This window comes from Amblyomma americanum, chromosome 4 (assembly GCF_052857255.1).
Source record: "Amblyomma americanum isolate KBUSLIRL-KWMA chromosome 4, ASM5285725v1, whole genome shotgun sequence".
Lineage (NCBI taxonomy): Eukaryota > Metazoa > Arthropoda > Arachnida > Ixodida > Ixodidae > Amblyomma > Amblyomma americanum.
Genome location: NC_135500.1, coordinates 4,855,978 through 4,883,227, shown reverse-complemented (window position 1 = coordinate 4,883,227; position 27,250 = coordinate 4,855,978). Strand labels below are relative to the sequence as shown.

The window sequence follows — 27,250 nt, the reverse complement described above, 5'->3', positions numbered from 1 at the left end:
ATCTTGCAATGGCTAGTCAGATCCTGCACCCTAGAATCAGCTAAGCAATTGGCATGCTCTAATAATATAATGTTGATGCATCGGCCAGTTTGCTCTACGTACACCTTCCCACAGCTCAGCGGAATCTGATAGATTACATTCACTCTGCATTGCACAAACTTGTTCCTATGGTTGGTGCTACAATCATGCTTCTTTTGCCTATCTGATCTAACCAAATTGCACAAACGCGGCAGCTTGCAAGGTGCCAAAAATAGGACATCTACGTCGAATTTACCGGCGACCCTCTTCAGGCCGTGCGAGACCCTCTGAACATAGGGAATTACTTCATACTTCCGCCTCTCCTGGGCATCCTCCCCACGAGGCTTTGAGTTTGGGCTGAAGGACTTCAACAGGGACTCGGCAACACCACGAAGGAGGGCCAGCGGAAAACCGGCAGATCGAAAGCGATCCACCTATACTTCAAAGCTAGCCTTAACCTTATGAGAGCAGGTCTTGGTTAATGAAGCCCAGAGGCAAGTTAACGAAATAACCCTCTTGACCAGCTTCGAATGAGACGAGTTAAAGGGCAGGAGTGCCTTTTTTGACCTAGGCATGTACACCCAGCATAAGTGGTCAGGATTGTTAAAGAATAATTTTAAGTCTAAGAATTGCAAACAAGGATTTTCAGGAAGTTCAATGGTAAAATTAGAACTGGCAAAAGCAGACTAATAATGCGCATAACGGAGACACATTGATAGCTATTGTTTAGTGTAGCCACTCTCCGGTTTGAGGAAGTGAACGTGCTGGCAGACACTAATTCTGCGGGCACAAGTAGCCAAGTAATCAGTGAACAGTTGCGCTTTTGGATGATGTGTTGCAAAAGTAACATAGTATTAGTCGCCAAGGAGAGAAACTCGCTAACGATCTTTGGGAGACGAAGCATTAGGGGTGAGACAGATTTTTTTTTAAGGGATTTAACGTTCCAATGCAACATCGGCTATGAGGGACGCCATAGTGGAAGGTTTCAGATAGTTTCTATCACTTGCGGCTCGTTAACATGCACAGTACACGAGAACTTTGCGTTTTGTTCCGATGGAAACGTGGCCGCCGCGTCCGGTATCGACCCCGTTGCCTCGTGATTAGCAGTCAAGCGTCCTAACCAGCGAGCCCCCGCGCAGGGTAACGCTGATTTAAGACACCGAGAAGAATGGCACCCGCTTTCGCATAACCTGTGAACGCCACGGCGGCCAGAAAGAGCACGCTCTTGCTTACACTTATTCTTGTTAGTGCTGGTATGCCGAGCGTACTTTAATGGACGCATATTCTTGAGTAAAAAACGCAAACGTCGCTGTCACACCCGTGTGTTCATGTCAGTGAAATGAGAGTTTGTTTACACGTACTCGCGTTTTTTGCGTGCCGTACGGCTGGAGAAGCGAAAGTTGGTGCGTGGTGATAATGCTTCGTGTGACTGAAAAGTGTCCCTTGAAAAATGTTTTTGAATGGAAGTTTCTTTGCCGCACAGTTTGCTAGTAGCTAGTAATGGCTGCTACGAGATTGCTGTGTGTACTGGTACATTGCTTCATTTACCTGCATAGTTGGATAAAGGGTAAGGTGGGCTGGCCGCATGCATTTTTTTTATTCATGAAGTGTGCCATAAGGCATAGTGAGAAATTCGCAGTGGTTATGTTGAAAAGAATGTCTGCCCACAACATGTGCATAACTTGGAGATGATGTTCTTATCATGTTTGATAAGGGTTATGATTACAATGCTTTGTTGAAATTGTCTCCTTGAGACAGCTGATTTGCATTGCTTAGTAAAAAGCAGTTTTCTTAATTCAACATCTAGAAACTATTATGGAAGAGTAATCCAACAGTGATTATGTGCTCTTTTCATTTGCAGAAACCATGACGTACACCCACCCAGATGACATCAAAGACTTGTTAGAAGACATGCGCGACTGGCCAGAGATTAAGGGGCCCGACATTGTGTTCTACTTAGTGCAGACAAAAGCATGTGATCTGCTTGAAGTAAGAGCATACAAATCATTAGAGTCATACAATTACTTGCAGTCAGGGTGGGTGGGGAAAGTACTTGCACACAGAGTGAGTGATGACATTGTGGTGCTAAAATCTGAAGTGACGCCTTCACAGGCTGTAAGTAGCAGGCCACATCAAGTGTGGCTGTCGGCAAAGAGCACAGGCGAAGTTGTGCGTGCTGGTTGCTCCTGCATGGCTGGACAGGCAAGAGTGTGTAGCCACGTGGGAGCGGTACTGTGGAAAGTGGACTGCCGTTTCTCGTGGCTTCACTGGAAGGGCCTGCACAGACGCTGCCGCAAAGTGGAACAGAGGTACAAAACGCAACGTTGAGCCCAGCAGACTTGACCAGATAAACTTCAAGTTGAAGGAAAAAACAGTCGACCCTGAAGTTCAGGCAAAGACTGTGCCTGTTAAAGCGCCACTATCAGAAGAGGAATTGAAGAAAATGCATGAGGAGTCAGGATATCCAGAGCTCTTCAATAGTCCAGGTATCATCCATTTTATTATTTTGCTCAGCTATTTTCAACTGCTGTCAGTGTGGTGTGCTCTTTCATTCCACTTCCAGGCACACAGCTTTATGCAACGTTCAATGCAGCACCACGGCAGCCCAGCAGACTTCGGCAAGAGGCAGCACCACATGGCAGCCATGAAGTCATAAGTGACTTACCAGCCAGCTGCCTTCGATGCTGCGCCTTTTATAACAAGTTTGTTAACTTATCGCCAAAGGCTGCAGCATCTCTGGAGAAAGACACAAGGAGCCTATATTCGCCACTTTGGCTAATGGCACGGTGCCTTAGATTGACAGCATCTTGCATGAGAAAAGTACCTAAAAAAAGCAGCACACCAGGTGATAAAGCAGTGAATGCCATAATCAGCCCCACGTTTACTGGCAATGCAGCCACGAAATATGGCCAGAAATTTGAAGCAGTGGCTCGTGCACAATTTGTAAAAAAAAAAAACAGGGCACAGTGTGACACGGTGCGGCACAATATTATGTCCGGATATGCCCTGGCTCTCTGCGTCTCCCGATGGCCTCCTTGAGGCAGCTGCCGCTGTGCTAGAAATAAAGTGTCCGCATGTGATGAACTGTCTGGACCTTGTGCGTTCTGGAAGTCACGACGTTAAGGATGTTGATGGAAAGTACATGCTGTCAGAAAATGGGCCGAACGGTTATTATGGCCATGTTCAGCTGCAGATGCTGTGCACAGGCAGTGAACTCTGTTATTTTTACATGTGGAGTATAGAAGCTGAAATTGTTGTTGAAGTGCCTTTTGCACCTATGTTTGTGAAATCAAACTTGCCACGACTCGAACAGTTTTACTTCCATGACATCTTGCCAGAACTGGAAAGGCGCCATGTGTCTGGACGGCTCATTATTTCCGCAGACTACTCAAGGTTCTGTGAACTTGGTGTTTGAAATGGGAGTGCTACTGGAATAAATATTCTTGAGTATTATCCAGAAACCTCCTTTAAAGTGCGAGATACTGTATATCTGAAGTGTGCTTGCACAGTAGGCAACCCTGCAATTCGGAGGCGAAATTATAGAGGCCCGTGTACTGTGCGATGTCAGTGCACGTTAAAGAACCCCAGGTGGCCGAAATTTCCGGAGCCCTTCACTACGGCGTCTCTCATAGCCTGAGTCGCTTTGGGATGTTAAACCCCCATAAACCATAAACAAACCCTGCAATTCATGAATTGATTTAAGGTTCAAGACAGGTATTCAACAAGTTGTGGCCTAATTGTTGCTCTGTGTGATCTTAGAGCGTCAGATCTGCTCAGTGCCAAAACCATTGTTATAATCCATATCTCTATGACCAATGCACTGTTACGTGCAATGATGTCTAGAGTTTCCACTTGTCTCGTGTGTGCATTGCTTATGGCCATTGTGTTCACCATTTGGGATATATGTGCAAGTAAGTGCACATTGCATTGCTTGCACAAATGGCACAATGTTATTAGAAAGTGACCAAACCCATTTCAATGAGTGTAGCACCATAATAATGCCTTTTAATTACAGATGCACCCATTTAGTTCCACAGTTATTGTGCATTCATAAACTGGAAAACTGTGTGTGTGAAACACCTCAAGTTCAAATACCTTGCAGTCCAGTCAGCTGGGACAAGTGTTGACATTGGCTGCAAGCAGTACCAATCTAGAAAATGATGTGAAGTAAGGCCACGTGCACGTGTGCAGTGTCCCCACATTTGCATTGCCGGTTCTTTGCTTCATATGCACATTGGGGATTAGAATGACCTCTTCTTTAAGGTATTAGTGACAAATTTTGAGTACGTGTAAGGTGCAATTTTTGAAATGCCAGCCACGTCATTGCTTTGAAATGAGGTCCTTTCCAAGTTTTAGTGTGGAAGGCTACTGCAACATGGCTCCAGCCATTAGGTATGGCTACTTTATTTCGTCCACTTTCCACACATACTCTTGTACTTGGTAGTGGCATAGCCATAAATTTTGTTACGGGGGGGGGGGGGGTCATGTTGCAGCGCGGCCTCCTCACAGAATTTGTGGAAGAATCAAATGCAACAATAATAACTGTATTGCAATTGACAATGCTATTGTGTATTAGATAACGCTGCGCACTGTCTAGACAAGTGTAATATGTATTTTTTGAAATAAAAGAATGTATTCGTATGTCTTAAAAATCGTGGCAGACATGATTACAAAACATAAACCTGAGCAGGGGACAAGACACAACAGGGAAGCAAACAGGACGAGCTCGTCCTTTATGCTTCCCTTCTGTGTCTTGTCCCTGCTCAGTTTTTTCTTGTAATCATGTCATACCAACTATCCCCTTATCGTTCACTCGTGGGAGACATTACGAATACCAATGCTTCCATGTTTTCGCGTATTTAATAGGTAAAGAAAATATCACACGAAGTATAAAACTATATGGAACCAGCAAAGCTGTGCATGCATGCCGCTGATATGAAAAACGTAAAGGCGATGAAATTAGCAAGTAGAGGACGAATATTTTAATGAATGTTTGTCGTTCAAGAACCTTTACATTTTTGTACCTATGCAACTGGCAGGGAAAATTTTGAATGACGCTGTCCTTCGTTCCTGTGTACTGCGCAGCAGCAGCTGTCACCGGTCATGTATTGCGAGTAATTGCACCGAAATTTTAGTCGCAACAGCGAGCCATCGATAGGTCCTTGAAAGTTGGTGCTAGGATGGGGCCTCTTGCGTTACATGACTCCAGGTGCACGGGCGTTGCCAAGAAATCCAACCAGAGTTAGCCATGTACGAGCCAAAATGTCTTTTCTAGTCTGAAAAACACTTGATGACAAAATCCAGAATGACTTCGGGCGCCGGTGGTTGCTTTGGTCAGCGGTGCGGGACAGTTCGAAAAAATTTCGGGAGGGAGTCGGGAGGGAGGGTCTGAAGCCCCGTAAGCCCCCTCCCCCCCCCCCCCCCACTTCCCTGGCTACGCTCCTGATACGTGGCACAAATCTACTCAGTTGTGGGCTCTCTTCTGGTAGCAATTAAAGTGCCTTTGAGATTGCAAAGCCCTGCACAAACAAGAATCATATCGCTTATCGTCTTCTTGGACTTGATGGGTAGGGCCTGCTTAAATATGCTGTAGGTTTTAATCCTGTTTATGGCGCGCTCCACGTAAAAAAGGTGATAAGAACCTATTCACAAACTACCGACGGATTTCTATACTGCCTGTGTTTTCCAAAGGCATCGAGAAAATAATACATCACAGAGTGACTTCTTATTTTGACGAAAATCACTTATTTCTAGATTTTCAACATGGATTCAAGAAGAAAAGATCTACAGAGACAGCACTTCTAACTCAAAAAGAAATTATAATTAAGGCATTCAGTGAAAACAAGCTCACCATGGGTATTTACATCGATTTTACTAAGGCCTTTGACCTCATAAATCATGATATTCTTCTTTTTAAATTGGAAAGGTATGGTGTGCGGGGCCTAGCGCTAACCCTATTACAATCTTACTTATCTCACAGAACCCAATATGTAGATATAAACACAGCATCCTCTCCTACCCTCCATATAACATGCGGAGTGCCCCAAGGAAGCAATCTTGGGCCTTTGCTATTTTTAGTTTATATAAATGACATCGTCTACAGCGCTAGTAATGTTCAGGTTGTGTCATTTGCAGATGACACAACTTTTTTTGTCACAGGTATTTCCGAGGCCGAGGTTGAAAGCAAAACAAGCGAAGCCCTTAATAAACTGCACTCATGGGCAGATGCAAACTCCTTGCGCATAAATTCGTCAAAAACACAAATTCTGTTATACCTCCCTAAGGGAAAGAAAATATCTAGGCCTCTTAATATAGCCCTAAACAGCCAACCAATAGAGCTTGTGACTTCTGTAAAAACACAGGGCGTTATCTTTTCTTACAACCTAACTTGGAATGCGCACATAGAACACATTTGTTCGAAAGTTTCCTCAGCTCTAGATATACTTGGTCGCTTTAGACATATTTTTCCAGTAAGGGTAAAGATGTTGCTCTACAACGCGTTAGTACTAAGTCATATCCAATACTGCAGCTTGGTTTGGGGAACAACAGTGGTAACAAATCTTCATAGATTGCATTTGCTGCAGAAAAAAGCCGTCCGGTCCATAGCAAATGTGCCATTCCTTTTCCCCACAAGAAATATCTTTATAAAGTATGATATCCTTCCAATCTTCGCGTTATACTTTTATAGGCTTCTATTATGCTATAAATACTCTTCACAACAACGTGACAATCCCTTTATTGTACTTGGACAACTGAGAGAAAATAACAGCTGCCGTAACACTAGATACAAAGAAACTTGGATCACTCCAACACCAAGAACTTACTCTATGAACCAGTCCTTAAGTTACAACCTTCCCCTCTTGCTAAACAAACTAATCCATGACAAGTTTGATATTACCAGAAATTCAAAACACAATATCCATGACTACTGCCGAGACAATTTCAATCTGTGAAAGAAGCAGACATGATTTAGTGATGTAAAACATTTGCTTTGAGTACATGTGTGTATTGCGACTTTCGTTTTGCATGTGTGTTCGCGCTCCGCGTAAATGTGGATTTGCATCGGATACCCATGACATTACTAATTAATGTAAATGATGTGACCCTCGCCTTCCTTCTGTACTGCCACTGTCTCAAGGAGTCGGGACCTCCAGTCAAGCTGTTACCACAGCTTTTAGTCCAGGCTGCTCCTTTGTAAGAAAGGAAAATAAACTTGAACTTGAACTTGAACTTGAATGCGCACGGAAGCTATCCTTCGCGTCGTGGTGACTTCCTCTTCACTGAGTTGAGATTTCCCTGCAAAATGACATATCCATGAGACAATCGAGCCATTAATTATAGCATGTTTACACGATACCCTTACCTTTTGTGAACGCAGGCACGTTAAGCTTCACCCCTTGAATAATCATGCTTGTTGTCAGGGTGAAGCCTCTGTCAGCCATGACTTCATCTCCTGGGCCGAGATGGTCCTCCAGCTTGCAGTCTTTTGTAATATATTTGTCTGATGCACGTCCTCCATAAGCTGGAGACACATACATTATGTACTCATCTGGTGCTATGGCAATAAGGAACTTCACAGTACTGTGCGCCTTGTAGCTACTATAGGTTTGCGCCCTTGGCATCAGTTTTTTTGGCCGCAGCAGGTTTATTTCGGAGCAGTCGACAATGCATGTTGTTGTGTCGTATCCGTTGTCAATGAATGACTTGGGCATACTGTTTCGGATTATTGATCGCGGTAGCCAAGTTACGACTTTTTCCATAATGGTGCACAGTACCGACAGTACATGCCTGAAAATGTTGCAGACACTCCCTACTGATATTTGAAATATTCTAGCCAAGTGCCCATAGAGAAGGCCAAGGCGCAGTCGCATTAGAGTGAGCAGCAGCTGATCTTCATAGGGGAGCACAGTGACGAGCTTCCTCGACTCTACTTTCACTGCTGTGACCAAATTTTGGAAGTGTGTTTTACCCAGCCCTGTATAAAAGACACAGTCGTCTTCTCCTAACGTTGCCGCAGATAGCTGCTGTTTATTTCACAATGTGCCTAGACCACGTTGGCAGTAACTATGTTCATTGTTCTGGTCCTCCTACTGAGTTGAAGCAGTTCTCACTTCAGGAGATTGCTCCTGCATAGAAAGAAAGTTGCAAGAGTTACTAGCGCATGAAATAACAAAACAATGCACCAATACATTGGTTACAGTCTCGTGATTATCCAAAACTACACATGCACGTTTGCCAGAAATAGTCCTGAAGCACTTTCGAAACATCTGCATCCCACTAGGCCAGTCAGGCATAAGTTCAAGCACAAAAGTCATCAGCATGCCACATCTGCCGGAACCTTTTTACCTCCTCCCTGACTGGTAATAAGAAACTCGTTGGCCATAAACAAATCTCTTCTTATAGCAAAGAAAAAGGGGCAGTAAGTTGCCAGGTCTGCATGTTGGTGTGGATGGTAAACCTAAGCAGAGCTGCATTCCACGACTACAGCTTGTGAGCTGCACATATTTTTGAATCAACTTTTGAGTTTTTTCTGAGCCCTAAGTGACAACTTAGAGGCTGAACCATAGGAGTACCCATTTTAAATGCATTCCAGTAATAAAATGGCTCCTCCATTTCAAACTAGCGCCTTGAATTCTTCAGCTGCGCAGCAGCTATTTGTGGCTTCTTGGACTTCCATCAGCATGAACTTATGTTTGCTTTCATAGTGGACCCAACCCGCGGCAACATGACAATTCGACAATAGACCACTCCTTAAGTTTCTCTACGCGTGCCAAAGGTTCTCTTCATAAAATTGGTAGCAAAATTGTTTCTGCTGAGGTGTAAAGAACTGTGGCGCACATTGGGGACTGGCACTTCACATCATCAGAACATGATGGAAGATTGTGGAAAATGTGCTCACTAAAAAGCTTACGATATGATCTCCAGCAATACCTTTAGTCATACGCGTTCAAAAATCATTGCCTCCACATCACGCCACATTTAGCGCACTAAAAGGTAATCTCCATGAACAGAGATCATCCTGATTTTATTTCTTAAACCAACAAAACTGCTTGGCTCAAATATCACTTGGCAACCACCCTTTCATAAGTTTACATTTTGAATTATTTTCTTCTCTTGTATATGAATTTTAATTATAAAATGAAGCTCTTAATCTCTCTCAATTTCTTTGTGACCACACTGCACCTGTCATGGTGAGTTGCTAGTGCCTTACATGAGACTTCACTGCTGTGTGTTGTTAGTGCGGATACGCTTCAACATGCTCAGCTCTTTAGCACTGGGAAAACGTACTGGCGCTGGCAACCTGTATTTTGTAAATGATACATATTTGTGCATGTCAGAGCTTGTGCATAATGAATGCAACCATTTTCCATCAGCTTTGATGAAAGCTTTGTACCATGGAGGGCACATATGCATGTTGCCACTTACCATGGCAGGTGCTGCTTCATCTGGGATCCCGTCATCAGCCATTTCTGGCGCTGCCTGAATAATAAAAAACAATGTGCATCGAGTATTGCTGGCAGTGTGATACTTGTCCTAGAGTGCATGCTTGTCATAATGCGTGCTGCTATCATCTTCAAGGCACAGACTAGTTCTACACAGGCTGAGGCACCAATCATCAGCATCTCAAAGAGACGCACTGTTACTGGATTTCGGGGAGGGCGCGTTCTGGGTGTAACCGTCTGCCCTTAGCCATGACTTTAACACTCAGAGAAGGGCGCACAGCTGGAGGCAGGCGGGCACTTACCACAGCAGGTGTCAGTTCAACCTCCGTCATCTCTTCGGCCGTTTTTGCAGCTGCCTGCATTATGAAAAAATGTTGTGCATTCAGTGTGAGCAGCAGTGTTATGTGCAGTAGCACCCAGTATGCTTTCTGATATGCAAGATGTCCTTGGAGCTTTTTCCCCAAACATTTGAAGACCGGTATGAGAAGACAACTTATTTACCTAGCCGCAAATCTTTACATTTTAGCGCGACCTTACAAGTGTCGTCTACTAAACATATACAAAAGCACACGGATAATGTTTACTACATTCAAGTCAGTGCGAAAGCACACATTTTTTTCTTTGTAGGAGATTACAGAGTGAACAATGTCGCGGGACCGAGAGCTCACGGAAGACAGACAACGAACAATTTTGCTCGGGATTTGTACCCATTGGATTAGGGCTTACGCACTAAAGTCCTTGTTACCTCCCTATCATAAATTGAAGCACAAGTGCTGAATATGTCACGGCACGTGCACTCTGAGCGCAGCCAACTAAAACAACAGATTGCAGATGATAGGAGTGCACTTGCCATAGTAGGTATTAGTACTTGGTCTAGAATTGCCTCCTCGGCCATGTTGGGCACTACCTGCATCGAAGAAAAATGCATGTCAACTGTTGATCATAGTACTAAGCACATTCGCTTGTTAGAACTAATGTGGAACTTAGTGCTAACATAGGCACCCTGGGAAAGCACTTACCACGGCAGTTGCCACTTCATCTGATTTTGGCTGCTCGACCATGTCATCGGGTGCCTGTATCAATTCATATTAAAGTGCAGTTACCAATGTGTGGTTTTAATTCATTTATAAAATGAAAAATGTGTTGCAGCATGCATATTTGTCGCAGCTAGTTTCCATTATGCAAGCCAAATCCATTTTCTGGTACAGAATTCAACCCTTGACCAAATGCAAGACATATTTTACAGTGTTTCGCTTCACACTGACTACTTTTTATCTAATATGCACTAAGATAGGTTACAGATGGGTATTAGCAGTTTAATGCATCATAGTATTGGTACCCAATGTCTGATTTAGCGCCAGCAGAAAAGAGTTACAGCACTTCAGATTTTTATTACTATTTTATCGGTATGAGCATTGCATATTGATGACCAATGGCCTTTTGGTCAGAATTATGCTCATAATGTTGCTATCTAGCAACAGCTCAACCTTTTATGCAGTTCTGTGGTGAAACTGGCCTTTACACCTAACCTAGATGTCAATGTACTGTCAGTCAGGCAACCCACATTTTACTCTAGATGCATTGAAAGCTGGAACGTGTACTGTTGGGTGAATATAATACCAATACACTAAGGTGTGCAAGTTACATGCATACATACAAGGCAGCAAAAATAAAAAAGGGTATTCACCTAATGCTGTGTGTGCACTTATCCAGAAACACCTCTGCCTATGAGGCAGTGACATATCGGTATGTGTTGCGATGATGCAAAAAGTCGGCCACCATGCAGTTATGAAGTGAAACTAGCCCTTGCTCCAAACTACACAATGGTGTTATATTTCAAAGTTTCCATTCTGAACAAAGTCTGTATTTATTAGCAGTTCAGATATGCCCGCATGAGTATGACCTTCTCTCTCAGCTTGTATCATATAAAGCATTTAATGACGCTGCCTTTTGGCACCTTAAGCGTTAGATGCTGACTGCGGAAGGAAACATTAGGGTGACCGCGTCCTGCCTTAGTGGATATACTGACGCAAGCTGTACTATCGCAGACAAATTTTTGTGGGACTTGACTTCTTGGAATAAATGAATGAATATATGAATGAATGAATGAATGATTGAATGAATGAATGAATGAATGAATGAATGAATGAATGAATGAATGAATGAATGAATGAATGAATGAATGAATGAATGAATATTGAATGAAGGTTTTAAAGGCCTAAATGCCCTTTCCTCCGGTAGCAATATCGGGCGACTGGGCAGCGAGGTGAAGCTACAATAAACGTTTTTCCAAATACTCTCATCCCGCAAACTTTTGTCCTCGACAGTACAGATAGTTCCTACTTGATATGCCTGCACAACTTTCTACAAAAGAAAAAAATGTTTAGAAGAGCTTTCATTTGCATTACTTTAGTCCTAACAATGATTCCAAACGTCTCACAAGGGCATGATTTTATGACTTAGGAGGGTGTAGCTGCGAGCAATCAATGATGCCATGACATGCACACAAATGTGCTGCAGAATGTGAAAGTTGTGGACATTAAGTGGTATGCAAGGTTTTCACTTACCAAGCAAGCATCGTACTCCTCCGGGGGAAATCTAAACGTGAGCGTGAGCTATTGGAGGCATTCATGATCAGAAAGAATAAGCAGAAATGCGTCAGTGAGCCGTCTGTGATTATCACTGAAAAGGAGTACAAGTTTTTATCGTTATAGTAGGCATGACATCATGTGGTGCGCGAAGTGTATTGTCTGTAGGGTGGGTGCGCAGGCAGTTTTTTATCGTTATAGTAGGCATGTCATCATGTGGTGCACGAAGTGTATTGTCTGTAGGGTGGGTGCGCAGGCAGGAAATTCTTTTAAAATGAGCAATTCTTCATCGCAATAAATCCGTTGTAAGTCCAGCGTTGTGGTGTGTGCCTCCTTTGTTCTTGTCTTGCGTCTATTCTCGCTGGTTCCTTTTCTATGCAATATGAACCAACTAGCCCAGCAGTTTGCACTCCTCAAGTGGTGTATCAGTATCCTTATCATCAGACATCGACTGCATAAAAATAACAATTTTACCATTTAGTGCTTTCCTCGTAACCTGTGACATTTACACAGCCACATTCACCATGAATGCAGAGGCATCATTAAAAATGTCAATTTCACCCTAGATGGATAACTATGTGTCATTGCAGCTGGAGGAAAGAACTTGTCTGAAAGAAGCACCCTCTGGTAAGTTAACTGCGCCGAAACATAATACAAGCACAGTCTAGTATGTAAATATGCACCCACGTACAGGAGAGGAAGAGAACATTTTTCAGGGCATTCACTTAATGCTGCACGTGCACTTATAAACTCTTCTGCCCATGAGGTAGAGGCCTTTCAATGGTAGTCGTCTGGCTATGAAACGGTGCAAAAAAAAAACAGCAAGTAATTTCCGAAGCACATGAAAAAGTAAAGTAACGTGCGTCTGGTTTCGGCGATTCGCGATGTCGCTCAACCGCGCAAGCTCCAAAACCTTAACGATCGTGCCATTCTCTGTTTTGATTATTTCGTTGCGCCTGCACTGTAACAGTCAGAAGATAATAAACTTACTAAATCTGGGCACGCTTGCGCGCCAACGTCAGTTATCTGTCCAGCATCGCTGCACAACCCCGTCTTGGCGCCAGTCGATCTCCGCTTCTACAAAGAGGCACGGGCTGTCACACTTTCAAAATGTACGTGAAATATGGACATGAAACATCACAGCGTACCTTCTTCGGTTGCGGTGTGTACGTCTGTCTGACTAGGCGGCGTCGTCCAACAACCACCTGAAAAAAAGATGCTGGTAAATCGTCGTAGCAGAAGCGTGTGCGCTCATCTGGGTTGCGAGCGAAAGACGACGGAAACTTACTTTCTTCTCGTAGCCCATATCCAGCATGGGGACAGCGTTTTCCTCCGTCTTCGTTCCTCCGACGAAGTGTCGCGAGCACACACGGGAGGCTTCTGTCGCGTCAAAGTTCTTCCTGTTGACGGCAGTGGTCCACTGCTGCCGCAGTGCTGGCGACGTGGGGAAACGATGCAAAGTAAACATATCGCATCGACACTCCTCTCGCGCAACGCTGTGCTGTGGGCACACGATGATGCCTAGAATGTTTTTTTTTTGCGCTGGTTGTTAGTGCAGCCGTAGACAGCGCAGTTCCGGCCAGATGATTTTCGATTAGAATACGACATAGTAGAAGCACGCCGCTTCGAAAACCACACACAGGGCCGTGGAACCGCTAGGCGAGTCGGCGACGTCACAGCTCGGAGAGAGGTGGCAACTATGGTAGGATACCCTCAACACCAGGGACGCCAGCGCAGGCGCGCTGGTTCAAGGGTAGGCCGTGAAAAGGTGTATAGCGAGCGATCAATTTCAGCTAAAAGGATCTCAGCTAGAACGGGAGCTACACACGAACCAATACAAATTCCACGTTTCTGCACGCAAAATTTATCCTGAAAATTCACAATCGTTGAAGAAAGATACACCTTAAGCAATTTTAAAAAATTCAGGATCCAGTTTTCGTAACAATGGCTCTAAAATGGCACTCCACCTTGTGGCTCTTGGCACTTAAGAACACAGTGAGCACAAGACCCTTGTTCTTCACTACTTCACTTTTTAGCCGGTCGAGTTTCAGTTCTCTTAACAGGGCAACCGCCTTTGCATTCGCTTTGGACGGCTTCAGATCTGTGCTCCTAATGTTCTTTAAGACAGCTGACATGGCCTTATCACTGCAAAGCTTCTGAGTCAAGACCACAAAGCCTCCTTCTTTTTCGGACATCATCAAAGCGAGGTCAGAGTTTCTAAAATAGCTTGCCACATATCTCACCATAGAATTTCCTCTCTTCTTGCTTTTGAAAGTGTTGCGGTTCGTATCAACACATTCTAAATGGCAACGTTCTTTCTCTTCGCCTTGAACTTTGTCAGCACATTCTATGCGCCGTTGCCAAGGCCTCGCGCTTGCTCAAAGGGACTTCCAGGCTAAACTTCGGGCCCTTGTTGAGGACACTCTCAACGTTGTGTGGAACGACCGCCCCTCCAAGGTAGGAAACCGGAACAGCACCAACTTGTTTCTTGGGGACCTTGAGCAGGCTCAGTCGCCGCAAGTTACAAGGAACTCGGCACTTGTCTCAGCCAGGACCTGGTAATCCCTGAGTGTCCGGAAGCCTGCAGGGCCCGTTCCTTTCCAGCTGAAGCAGAGAAACCGTAGCCAGTCGTATAATAGGCGGACGTGTCTCCAGCATTCGCTTCTCAGAATCTTCGCGATTCTTTTCCTGTGTCCCTCGGAGCACAGGAAAAAGTTTGTGCAATGCAGAGAGAATGTAATCTATCAGATTCCGCTGAGCTTTGGTAAGGTGTACGTAGGGCAAACTGGCCGATGCATCAACATTAGATTATTAGAATATTTATTTCATAATACAGCAGGCCACTGCTTGGCCCAAGCAGGAGTGAACATATAATGTTACATAACCAAAAGAATAAAGTTATTCAATATTAGCAGCACACGGAAACCAAAAGAATAAAACCAAAAGAATAAACTTATACAATGTTAGCAGCGCACGGATACCAAAACAATAAATCAAACGAATAAACTTATACAATATCAGCAGCACACGTATACAAAACATACATATAATCAATATTAGCAGGTAAATAGACGATTTAACGCATCAGAAAAATTTTGCGAGGAAAAAACAGATTCCGGTAACGAATTCCAAACTTGCACTGTTCTAGGGAAAAAACTGTATTTAAAACTGTTAGTTTTGGCGAAAAGGGGAGTAAGTGAATGTTCAAAAACGTTCCGAATCCTCACTAGAGGACGCTTAATGTACTCCGGAAGCTTCAGTTTATTTTTACCTGTTAAACTATTAAACAAGAATACCAATCTATTAATCTTTCGGTGGACTTCTAGTGTAGGAATGTTATTTGACATCATTAACTGTGATGGAGAGTCTTCCCTTTTGTACTTTCCGTATATAAACCTAACCGCTTTCCTATTTACTTTTTCAAGGACCATTATGTCCTTTTTCGTGTACGGGTCCCAAACGACTGAGGCATATTCAAGTAAAGACCGCACACAAGTTTCGTAAGCCAATTTTTTCATGTGTGCTGGGGCAGTTTTTAGCTTTCTTCGTAAAACCCATAGCTTTCTCAATGCGGCTGTAGAAATATTAGTAATGTGTGACGACCATTTTAACTTACTGTCAAGTGTTACACCTAAATATTTATATTGCTCAACTTCCAAAGTCCTATTACCGCGAATAAGGTAAGGCAGCAAACTTGGAGACTTTTTTCTAGTTATACGTAAGACAACAGTTTTTTCACTATTAAGTTCCATAGCCCATTTAAGACACCATTCTTCAATGGCAAAAACGGCTTTTTGTACAGAGCTGTGGTCATATTCGGATGAAATTTGTTTAAACACAACACAGTCGTCTGCGAATAACTTAACAGAAACATCTTCAGGTACGACCGCAACTAAATCATTAACATATATTAAAAACAACAATGGCCCAAGCACACTTCCTTGGGGGACTCCTGATTGAACATTAACAACACTTGAAGCGGTCTTATTAATTTCTACATATTGCCGTCTGTCTTTAAGGTATGCTTGAACCCACCGAATGATAAAAAAGGCACACCCATACATGCCATCTTATAGAGAAGTTTACCATGTGGCACCTTATCAAAGGCCTTGCTAAAATCAAAGAAAACCACGTCCGTTTTCCCGGACATATCAAGCACCCGCGCAAAGTCGTGTACAGCCAGAACAGTCTGAGTAACTGTAGATAAACCCTGCCTAAACCCGTGTTGACAATCAGACAGAAGATTATGATCGCTCAAGAACTTTCGCAGGTAGCCGGCTACAATGTGCTCCAACATCTTACAGCAACTGCATGTTATGGAAACAGGCCGATAATTTGAAACTGACAGTCGATCACCTTTTTTATACACAGGAACCACACGTGCTATTTTCTAATCTGAAGGAAGTTTTCCGCATACTAATGGTAGTTTAAAAATGTCTGTTAGGCAACCTGATATTTGTTCTGCATATCGCCTCAAAAATACATTCGGAAGACCATCGGGTCCAGCGGATTTTTTAGTGTCCAGTTTCAAGAGCATCGCCAGGACACCCTCACGAGTCACTTCAATGCCCTCCTCTGGTGCAGCTGCTGCTTTTATTTCATATTCATCTAATTCTGAAAACACCTCGTAGAAATACTGGTTAAAATTCTCCACTATTTCGGCAGCGTCCGTGATAATCTTGTCTCTAACTTTTATTTTGGTAAGTGCATCTTTGGGTCTTCTCAAGTGCCGCCAAAATTTCTGCGGATCAGACTTTAGAAACTCTGCTAAAGTGTGCGAAAAATATTTAGTCCTGGCGCTGCTCACTTTTGATAACAGGTCATGTTTGATGTCTTTAAACAGCGGCGTTGACGTCCCATGCTTTTTACGATATCTCTCAAGTCTACGCTTAATGTGAATAATTTCACGAGTAATCCATGGATGTTTCCGCTTTTTAAATGTTTTTCTGTCTGGAACGTAATCTTTAATACAATGCCTAAGCACATTAGCGAACCGTTGCCAAGAGCTTTCCACATCACATGTAATCACAAGATTTTCTTCAATATAGTCAATAATGGCCACATCGTCAGCTCGACTAAATTCCTTAACAGTAGCAATATCGAGCGCGTGTGTTTTTGATTTTTCAACTTTCCAGGAAAAAAAGCTAACTTATGGTCAGATATACCGGGTTCAATTGTAACCGTTCCTTTTTTAAATCTTTCGCTAATGAACAGCAGGTCAAGAATTGATGTTTCGCGAGTACATTCAGTAATTATTTGATCAAGACCAAGAGCAAGCATAACATCAAGGATAATATCGCTCGTTTGCGATAATCCAAAAGACAGATTGTTCCAATTTAGTAAAGGCAAATTAAAGTCACCCGTTACAATCACATTCTTGTTTCGTAACAACAACAATCGATCATACAATTTACTCAAGAAGCTTTCATCAGCATCTGGGGCATGATAAACCGCACACAAATGAAACGCTATATGCCAATTCCTTAGCTGATTCTAGAGGGCAACATCTGCCTAGCCATTGCAAGATCTGCATGCATGACGATAAAGATTGCACTCCACTTTTCGGCAGCACTAAGATTACCGGACGCGCGAGGGATAAGAAAGAACGTGAAGTTATCGAAGCCTTGGAAATCGCGATATTAGGGCCTGACAAATGTGTTAGCGAGGCTTCCAAACGCCTGTACCGCAAGGAGTTGGAGTTTCTTGGTTTGGCGTGATGATTATGGCTTTTGTCTTTGCTGTTGGTGCGCATGCGCTTTGTTGTCGAAGGAAGGAGGCGTTGGTGTAATGACAGACTAAGAGAACACCACAACTCTCTGTCCCCTACTGGCGGCGCTAACTTGCCTCGACATTGCCAGGAATGCGGTTGCTACCCGCTATTTTCCAATGTTAGTATTGTCGGCAGAGGCAAGGAAAAAGTTGAGCGCGAAATCCTCGAAGCGTTCTCATTAGTATTCAAGGAGATGATTGTATCAGCAGTCCTTCTATCTACCTCATGCAGAAGGAACTTAGCTTCCTTTCGCAACGGCGTTAGGTCCCAGCTTATCTTTAGATGTAGATTGTTGTTAACTGAGCTGCGCAAACTTTGCCACTTTTCTTGGGAGACTTTTCTTCTATAAAGCACAGTTGCTAGCCCAGTCGTCGTGCGTGTGCCTCGTCTGTTCGCTGTGTTCCGTCTTTTGACTGGTTTTACTCCTGAACATGTACCAACTGACCCAGATTTCAACACTACTGCAATAAACCAGTTGTTAGTCTGCGCTTGTCTCGTGTGTTTTTGTGTTTCTTCTCTCTTGTCCCGTCTTTTTTGCGCAGTTATTCACTGTTTCGCTAATTACTGATTTGCACCGCTACTGCTGTCTAATATTTCCTTGTCAATTTTCTAGTTCCCTTTTTTCATTTCGTGTCAACATTCCTTATGTACAGGTATCTGAAAATTTTCCTAGCCCACAGCTTTTCCCCCATTTTTCTCACTCGCTCCTCAAATGCCGTCTTACTGCTAGTTTCCTTGCTCTCGAGCGACGCCCATCCCATATCCCCCTGTGCCCCCTGATTTGGTGTATTGACATGTGCTCCCAAAGCTAGCCTCCCTACGCCGCGTTGTTTGATTTCTAACCTTGCTTGAACATCTGGTATCATGCACAGGACCGCATTGCCGAAAGTTAGAATGGGAATCATCACCCCTTTTCAGTTGCCTATTACCACACCATACCTATTGTATATACACGGTGCCCTATTTTTCATGACAGCTGCGTTCATACTACATTCATGAATTGCATATTTTTCATGCTCTGTCATATACTACGCACCCTTATTTATCCACATCCCAAGATTCTTGTACTCATCCACTACTTCTATAGTCGGGTACAACTTAAGAAGGCAGCGGCATTTGCCCCTCAAAGGCGGATGCACACGAGCCTCCGCCAATAGGCGCGCACTTCAGGTGACGTCATGAGCCGGACGGCCGGTGACCCCGCCGACGGAGAACATGCCTAACATGGCCGCCCTCGCTTCGAACTGTGCCGGGCCGCGTCAGCTGTATGCGTCTCCCTTCGTCAGAGCGACATCGAATTGTTTGTGGGCGTCTGTCATGCCGGAAATATTGCAAGCTTACGATGCACACCTTGTGCCGCGTGCGTTTGTTCTGAGCCGTGAGGCGAAAAAAAGGTTACAGCGAACATCGGTGACTGCGCTGCGCTGCGCTTCGTCTGGAAACAGGATCCCGCAGCGGCACACCGCTGCAAACAAATATCGTGCGTGTTTGTTCTATGGTGTTTTGTTTTGCTCCTAAGTGAAGTTACGACGAGGAGAATTTGCCAAAGCCTGGTACCTACTTTGAGCGGCGGGTGTGTTTGTGTACTGTGCCCCTGGGTTTCTCGTCAGACGTGGCGAAGTGATGGAGCAAAACCTTCTTCAGAATAAATGAGAAAAGCGTGCGCGGATGAAACCAACCTACGAGTTCCTCAACCGAAAATATTTGCGGAAGCAACCTCCAACGAAATATTTGTTGCTGCCAGCTCAGCGCGCAAACGATCGATCGTTGGCAGCAGTATGATAAGGTAGCCGAGCGTCTAGCACGGCGTCGTTCGAGTGTAGTGTAGCACCGTCGATTGATCACTTTCCACCAGTGCTAACAATCAGTGACCAGCACGGGCTGCTTGAGCGAATGTCATTGGATTATTAACGGCCAGGCGTGTGGGAGCAGTGTTTGTTTCCTTAATGTCAGCCTTAGTACTAATATAAAATTATGACCGATACACTGGTGCCTTTACAAGGGAGCTTGGCATGAATTCGCGTCTCTGTATGGCCTAGAATTCTTCGCTCACTGCACGCGCCAGCAGTAGAATGCCTGCTGTGACACAATCGCACAGCAGTTGTCCTGCCAGCGCTCGACTTGCTTTCCCACAACATAGCTTTGCGCTGCTTTTCGGTTGTTATGATATGTTGCTACATAAAAAATTCCAAGACAGTGAAGGCAACAGAGCCAATATGTACATCAAATAAATGTACGACAAAGTAGGAACAGCTGCTTGTGAACTGACTCCTAATACCTCTACTCGCGTCGGCGTTAAATGTGTGTGCATGCTTTCTTGCGTGTTAGTTTATATTTGTTATTTTCCTTTTTTTGAATTTTAGATCTTAGTTTTCGCGCTCGCGTTTGTGTGCATGTGTGTGAATATGTGAGTGCTTCTGTGCGTGTATGTTTATTATTCCTATTTGTGTCCTTTTATTTTTGTGTTTGTTCTTGTAAGCATGCTGCATCCACCTCTTCCTTTACAATCTCATTAACTCCTCTCATTCAAAGTACCAAGTCCTGCGAATAGCAGGGCTGGCCTCTTCGATGTCATTAAATCCTTACACTCTTGTCTACCTTGCCTCCTGCGATTTTCAGTGCATACTGCTTACAGAGCCACAAAGCGTGCTCTGACTACTGTTATTTCAACATGGGGCCCGTCAAACTCGACGATGGGTGCCTGAATGAGCATTTTGGGCCTCAGCAAGCTAATGATGCTTTATATTTATTCTTTTATTCTCATTACTTGTGTGACCCAGATAACCAAAATAAAGAATGCAACCACATGAATGTGCTTTGGCGTGCAAGCTGCTAACACAGTGGCTGTCAGTTTCGTGTTGACTACTGGTATCGCAGCTTCATTGGCTATGAGATGACCGCGATTTTCAGTGCATACTGCTTACAGAGCCATAAAGCGTGCTCTGACTACTGTTATTTCAACATGGGGCCCGTCAAACTCGACGATGGCTGCCTGAATGAGCATTTTGGGTCTCAATAAACTAATGATGCTTTATATTTATTCTCTTATTCTCATTACTTGTGTGAGCCAGATAACCAAAATAAACAATGCAACCACAAGAATGTGCTTTGGCGTGCAAGCTGCTAACAGTGGGTGTCAGTTTCGTGTTGACTACTGGTATCGCAGCTTCATTGGCTATGAGATTACCGCGATTTTCAGTGCATACTGCTAACAGAGCCATAAAGCGTGCTCTGACTACTGTTATTTCAACATGGGGCCCGTCAAACTCCACGATGGCTGCCTGAATGAGCATTTTGGGCCTCAATAAGCTAATGATGCTTTATATTTATGCTCTTATTCTTATTACTTGTGTGAGCCAGATTACCAAAATAAACAATGCAACCACATGAATGTGCTTTGGCGTGCAAGCTGCTAACAGTGGCTGTCAGTTTCGTGTTGACTACTGGTATCGCAGCTTCATTGGCTATGAGATGACTGCGATTTTCAGTGAAGACTGTTAGCAGAGCTATAAAACGTGCCTTGAATACTTTTATTTCAACGTGGGGCCTGTAAAACTCGATGGTGGCTGCCTGAATGAGCATTTTGAGCCGGCCAAAGATAATCAGAGTTGACAGTTGTGTTTTAATTCAGATATACCAGCATTTAAACATGTTTCTATGCCACTTCTTAAATCGAGCACAATGTGTGCAGGACGTTGCTTATCACAATTGAGCTTCTATTATAAGGAATACACCATAAATGGACTGTTTATTTATTTCAGGGGGTCACGGAATGGATGGTTGTCTGTTGCGAACCAACCGGAAAAATTTTGGTAGCCTTAATAAAGGCTGTTCTTTCGTTAAAAGAAGCCGTTATGCTTCGTCGAGTGGCTCAATGCCAGACAGCTAGCAGTCGGAGTCGCTTTCTTCAGTGTCAACTTCACCCAGCTGGATGATGATGGGTTGAATGTGCTCACTCCCAGACGTGTCAAGTCTGAACTTTGCCTCCAAGTCCATCACGTGCTGAATGCTCTTCGCCCTGTCTTCCTCCGCTACGTGGTTGATTTTCTCCCTCAAGATGCCGTCGACCGTGGACAGCTCGAAGTCTCTGTTGTCCGCAGCGATGCCATTTTTGACCTTGGCCCACACAAGCTCAATGGGATTAAATTCGCAGTGGTACGGCGGGAGCCTGAGTACAATGCAACCGGCGCTTGCAGCTGCATTGTCTACGATGTAGCTCAGAAAGCGTGACTTTACAGATGCCACCAGCTCAATCAGCTGCTTCTTTATCATCCTTTCAGCGTAGGTGATGTTCTTGCTTGTGAGCCACTCCTGTATCTTCTCTTTCTTCCAGGCCGTCGTTGGCAATTTCTCTTCTCGCCGGCTATGGTAAGGTGCATTATCTAAAACAATGACGCTACCTGCTGGCAACTTCTGCAGAACGCCATTAAACCAGCCCTCAAAGCGATTGCCGTCCATTTCCTCGTGGTAGTCGCCTGTCTTTTGGCCTCGGAATGCATCCAAGCAGCCGTCGATGAAGCCATCCTCCCTGCCGATGTGCGTGACGATTAGGCGCTGACCTTTCCCAGAAGGTTGTTTTAGACCCGTCGTTAGGCCATTTGCTCGAGCGAACAGGCGTCCGCGCTTCTGCCCCGCGGTGTCTGTTGTGACATTCCGTGTGTGCTACGAGGATCCACGTTCGACGGCGCGGCGTAGACGGAGACCCGTGACAGCGGCATCATCAATTACCCAGCCATGCTCTTTGAGTGACGACCAGAACAACCGGACCCGCCGCCGCCCCGGGGAAACAGGCTTTATCCTCCCCAATTTCCGGGCACATTCCAGGACAAGGGAGCTGTCAGCGGGCCAGAGCGCGCCGTACCACAGCCGACGCTATGCGCTACCGCGAAGACAACATTCTTTCCCTCCTTCCCCTTTCGACGTGGGCTATCGCCGGGAAGGCACCCACAGCTTCCCGCCGTGCCTCGTGAACAAAAGCGCATTCCCAGAAGGGCCGTGACGGACACCTGTCATGGCGGACAGGCAGTACTCGCCAAGAATGTGGAAAGACAGGCGCTAGTGAATTAGCTCCGAAGAGAGAGCCTGTGTATACTCTCACTTGAGAGAGAATGGTGGCGTTTTTGTTGTTTATTTAGTTTGTATTGTTAACAGACTCTGGGTTCGAGGCTAAGCCCAACCCAAGGGGTGGTCCCCATCTCGCATGTTATTTTGGATTGGAGAATTGATGCTTTGGGCGGGCCACTGGAAATGACCGCCCTTAGTCCTTTGTTAATCAAGTGCTTAAAAGCACATGTAAACGGATGCAGTCGAGTCTGAGCTGAGGACGACATCGTTCGCCAAGAGGGCCTTCAGCGCCGAAGCCCGACGGCGTGCAGCTTCTGCCAGCAACCGCTCGAGCCCAACTCCGGAGCCACTCCATCGCCCCCATGAAGTCGTCGGCACGTAAGCTCGGACGCCCCAGCCTCTGATGTATAACCTTAATCATGTGTAATTATTGAATATACCTGTTTGTTTAAACTGAGCCATACGGTGTCTCTTTGCCTCTCTTCGTCCCGTGTGGACCTGCGCATTATGGGGGTCATCACACTGGTGTCAGAAGTGGGGTCTCAAAAGCAAATGTCCTCTGAATGCTGCGACATTCATGACTTCAAAATTGTAATCACAAGGGAATCACGGGACTGATTGTGGGACTTTTACCCCCATTTGAGAGGCTTGAGGCACCGGAGGGCTTGAAAAAAAAAATGACTGTATCTGAGGGAGCTCCCACTCCACAGCCGTCGCTCGGAGCAAGCATGCTGGCATTAGGAAGCGTCATTCCGACGTTTACGGGAGATAAGACAGGGGTTCCAATCTGCGATTTCTTTTCCATGCTAGAAGAGATTGGGAAAATGGGGGGATGGTCCGATGCTCAAATGCTGGGAATGGCGAGGTGTAAGATGGCAGGAGCTGCTCATGACTTTGCCTGGCGAGACGAAAAAGTAAAATCCACAAAATCATTTGCGGAATTTAAGAAGCTCGCGTTTGAGCATTTCGACACTGAACCACGTCACGTGCGGGTACAGAGGTTCCGTGACGCCGGACAGATGGTAGGGGAGGACGTGCGAACATTTGCGTCGCGGCTTCAGCGCCTAGCACGCGATACGTTAAGCAGGGAGGAGGAAGGAGACCAGCTAAGGAAGAAATACGCGGAGGATATACTTAAAGAGGAAATGACCGCTTTGTTCGTGGCTGGTCTGCAAGACCCCGTGCGCCGGTTCGTGCTCTCGCGCAAGCCGAGCAATTTCGACCAAGCCGTGGAGGCCGCATTGGATGAGGAACGAAATGAGGCGTTAACGACAGCCGCAGCGAGAGTACGTGTCATAGAGAGAGCGGTGCTCAACCCTGAGGTTGCTCTCTTGACAGAGCGGTTAGATCGCTTGGAACAGCTGCTAACTCAGCAGGTAGAACGCCAGGTTGAAGCGCGCGCTCAACAGCGCCCATTCGCTGGAAACCGGAGACCGCCACAAAGCTACAGGCGCGGTATGCGAGATTTTGAAGAAATCGTATGCTTCGCTTGCCAGGGTCGCGGACACATCGCCAGGTTCTGCCAAAACGTGCGCCGTGGGGCGCCACAAAGAGAAGCAAGCGAGACACGCCCTAAGCAAGCCGACAGCGGGGCTCCAGATACCGGGACAAAAAACTAGTTAGTCCTCCCCAGCCTGAGGAGCGGGGGGGGGGGGAGCAGTAGATGATGAGGTGGTGGTAGTTTGTGTGGCCGACGAGGCATGCCCTGTTGTGCGTTGCAAGTTAAATGGTTGTTGCATGGAATTGTTGATAGATACGGGGTCAAAGGTGACATTGCTTAAGGAGAGCAGTTTTAACACGCTTCGAAGGAAGGGGGACCGCGAGGTGCTGGAAGCGTCTGGTGGTATGGCAACCAAATTTGTAGGCATAACGGGGGATCCTCTTGGCATAAGTGGATTCTACCGGTTACACTTCTCTCTCGGCTTAATTGCATTGGAGCACCCCTGCTACGTATGCCCGGGCACGGTGTCTCTGCCAAACGGAGTGTCAGGTATATTAGGGCAGGATTTTTTGAGAAAAGGGAAGGTAGTAGTCTCATCCTCTATGGAAGAGGTTAATGCGGGCGGCTCAAAAGTTCCGTTTTTGAACAGGAGAGGGGCTGAGATTCGCATTACCGATATTGACACCCGTCAAACAGTGGGATCATTGGAGAAGGTATATTCGCGGGTTGCCGTCCGGCTGGTTGAGGAGGCGGTCGTCCTTCCTTGGTCGGAGCACATTTTGTACGCGTTTGTGCCTTCAGATGTAGAGAGCGGCGCCGTGGGAGTGCTTGAGCCGGTCGACTCTCTCAGCAATGGCCTGAAGGCAGCCGCGTGCCTCGTGACAGTTAATGACGCCCACAGAGTGCCGCTACGGGTGGTTAACTGTAGCCAGCAGCCACTGAGCCTTCCCAAGAACAAAACATTGGCTTTCTTCACCTCTGCGATAGAGCAACGTGAGCCCACCGATACGGTACTCGCAACTGTAGAGCATGCTAGTCCTTCGGCTGCTCCAAAGGTGTCGTTCGATCTTTCTCACGTAAAATCCAGGGAGAGGGAGGCTCTGGCTGGTTTGCTGAACGACTACTCGGAGGTATTCGCCGCGTGCAACCTGGATTTGGGCTGCTGTGGCGTTATAAAGCACAGGATAGAAACCGGCACTTCATCGTCCGTTTACCAGCGTGCGTACAGGATTCCTTACTCCCAACGTGAGGAGATGGAGCGGCAGGTGCATTTAGCTGACGGATTAATATGGATTATATATTTTTATATAGGTTGAGTACAGTGGGCCTAGTAAACTATACTGCGGTACGCTAATTCGTAGGGGTAGTAAAGATGAATTAACATTACTTGCGCGAACGCAAAGGACTCTGTCTTTCTGGTATGACACAAGTAAATTGAGGGCTGCGCCCCGTATTCCATATTGTGATAGCTTAGCTCATGAAGTGCTGTGGTTGAGGGAGCCGAAGGCTTTGCGAAAGTCAATAAGCAGACCTAGAGTAAAAAGTGCAGCATCTTTGTTTTGAACTATCTGTTCTTTAAGTATACGTAAGGCCATTTCTGTCGATCGCCCTTTCCTAACCCCGTACTGGCAGTCCGTTATTACGTTATTTTTCATAAACAACATTAAATAAGTGAAAGGTAACCTTTTCAAGTCCTTTTGTAAGCACCGATAGGAGAGATACTGGCCTGTAATTATTCAACATATTTATATCGCTTCCTCTGTGCACTACAGTAATCCTAACCTTTCTCATACCATCGAGAAAATGTATGACTGAAGAACTAAGTTAAAAATGTGGGATAAAACTGGTGCAACCTATTCTATTATAAATTTAACCGCCTTGATTTGTATGTTGTGATCTCATGCCTTACTGTTATTCATGTTCATGAATGTATCGTAAACTTGCTGGGTGTCAATAGGCTTAAGAAACAAACTGTGAGTGAGACATCAAAAGAAATTTCCACGTTACCGTTTGTATGTCGGTACACAGCGCTAACGATTTAATTACCGGTTTTTATCGTTGGTACATCAAAATGAAGTGTTAATGTGGAAAATTTAATCATTTGTTCACAATGCAGTTCTGTAGTAATGTCAATTACCATCCTACCCCCTCATCTGCCGGGGATATTCTGAAAAGAATGTTGGTAACCTTCAATTGGAAGCATGTCAGACGCATCATTAAACCAAGTTTCGGATGTCATCGCAACCCAAAATTTGAAACTCACTGCAAGAGTTCAACAAGCTCGTCACGTTTGTTGCACATTGACCGTGCATTAAAGTGAAATATAGATGCGTCAGATTGACTGGCTAATTTAAGATTAGCTGGTGAAGCAAATTCAAAGTACTCGATTCTGGGAACTGTGCAATGGCCGATACTTCAGTTATTTACATAATCTTGCATAAATCTGTTTCGTTTTCAGTTTTGATGAATCGCTCTTCATCTGCCTTTCTTGAGAAAATTTTGCCAATCAGCGTCCAGAATGATTTCCAGCCTTGTTTACGTTTCCTACCGATAGCTGCGTCCAGAAGTTTGTTCAAGGCAGGGCAAAGGGTGTTCGTTGACATAGATGTGCAAGACTTTTCCAAATCTTTATCAACGTTAAGCAGTCTTGCTTTTCTCAAATTCATGAAAACAGCATCTCGCTTTGCTCTAGACTGGAATTGTACAACAATGTGTTTTTCAGCTCCTTTCTGAGTCGACACCTGGTGGCGCAGCCCGATATTGTCACGGAGTGGTGACTGTATTCCGGAGAGCAGAGCGACAGCGAAAATGGCGTATAAACAAAACTTTATTTGGGCTGACTTGCACCCGCAACGGAGTGCGACAGCGAAAATGGCGTATAAACAAAACTTTATTTGGGCTGACTTGCGCCCACAACGGAGTGAAT

At 45.0% G+C, this 27,250-nt stretch overlaps 1 protein-coding gene and 1 pseudogene across 1 annotated transcript; one reads left to right on the top strand and one right to left on the bottom strand.

Moving 5' to 3' along the window:
• The first annotated feature begins 1,884 nt into the window (after nucleotides 1-1,884).
• LOC144127725 (uncharacterized) lies at nucleotides 1,885-2,674 on the top strand (annotated as a pseudogene).
• A 4,690-nt stretch (nucleotides 2,675-7,364) lies between these two features.
• LOC144127724 (uncharacterized) lies at nucleotides 7,365-13,364 on the bottom strand. The gene is made up of 7 exons (XM_077660628.1): nucleotides 13,338-13,364; nucleotides 10,481-10,534; nucleotides 10,312-10,368; nucleotides 9,764-9,817; nucleotides 9,445-9,498; nucleotides 9,307-9,319; nucleotides 7,365-7,993 (listed from the first exon to the last, which is right to left on the bottom strand). Exons 1-7 carry the CDS (start codon nucleotides 13,362-13,364, stop codon nucleotides 7,365-7,367), a joined length of 888 nt encoding a protein of 295 aa, XP_077516754.1.
• Nucleotides 13,365-27,250: the final 13,886 nt, after the last annotated feature.

Bases quoted from the DNA above. Each gene is read 5' to 3' on its own strand.
- LOC144127724 (XM_077660628.1), bottom strand. From the start codon at position 13,364: ATGCTGGATATGGGCTACGAGAAGAAA. The intron at 10,369-10,480 runs GTAAGTGCTTTC...TCTTCGATGCAG, and splicing joins ATGAAGTGGCAACTGCCGTG to GTAGTGCCCAACATGGCCGA. The intron at 9,818-10,311 runs GCAAGTGCACTC...TTCATAATGCAG, and splicing joins AAGTACTAATACCTACTATG to GCAGCTGCAAAAACGGCCGA.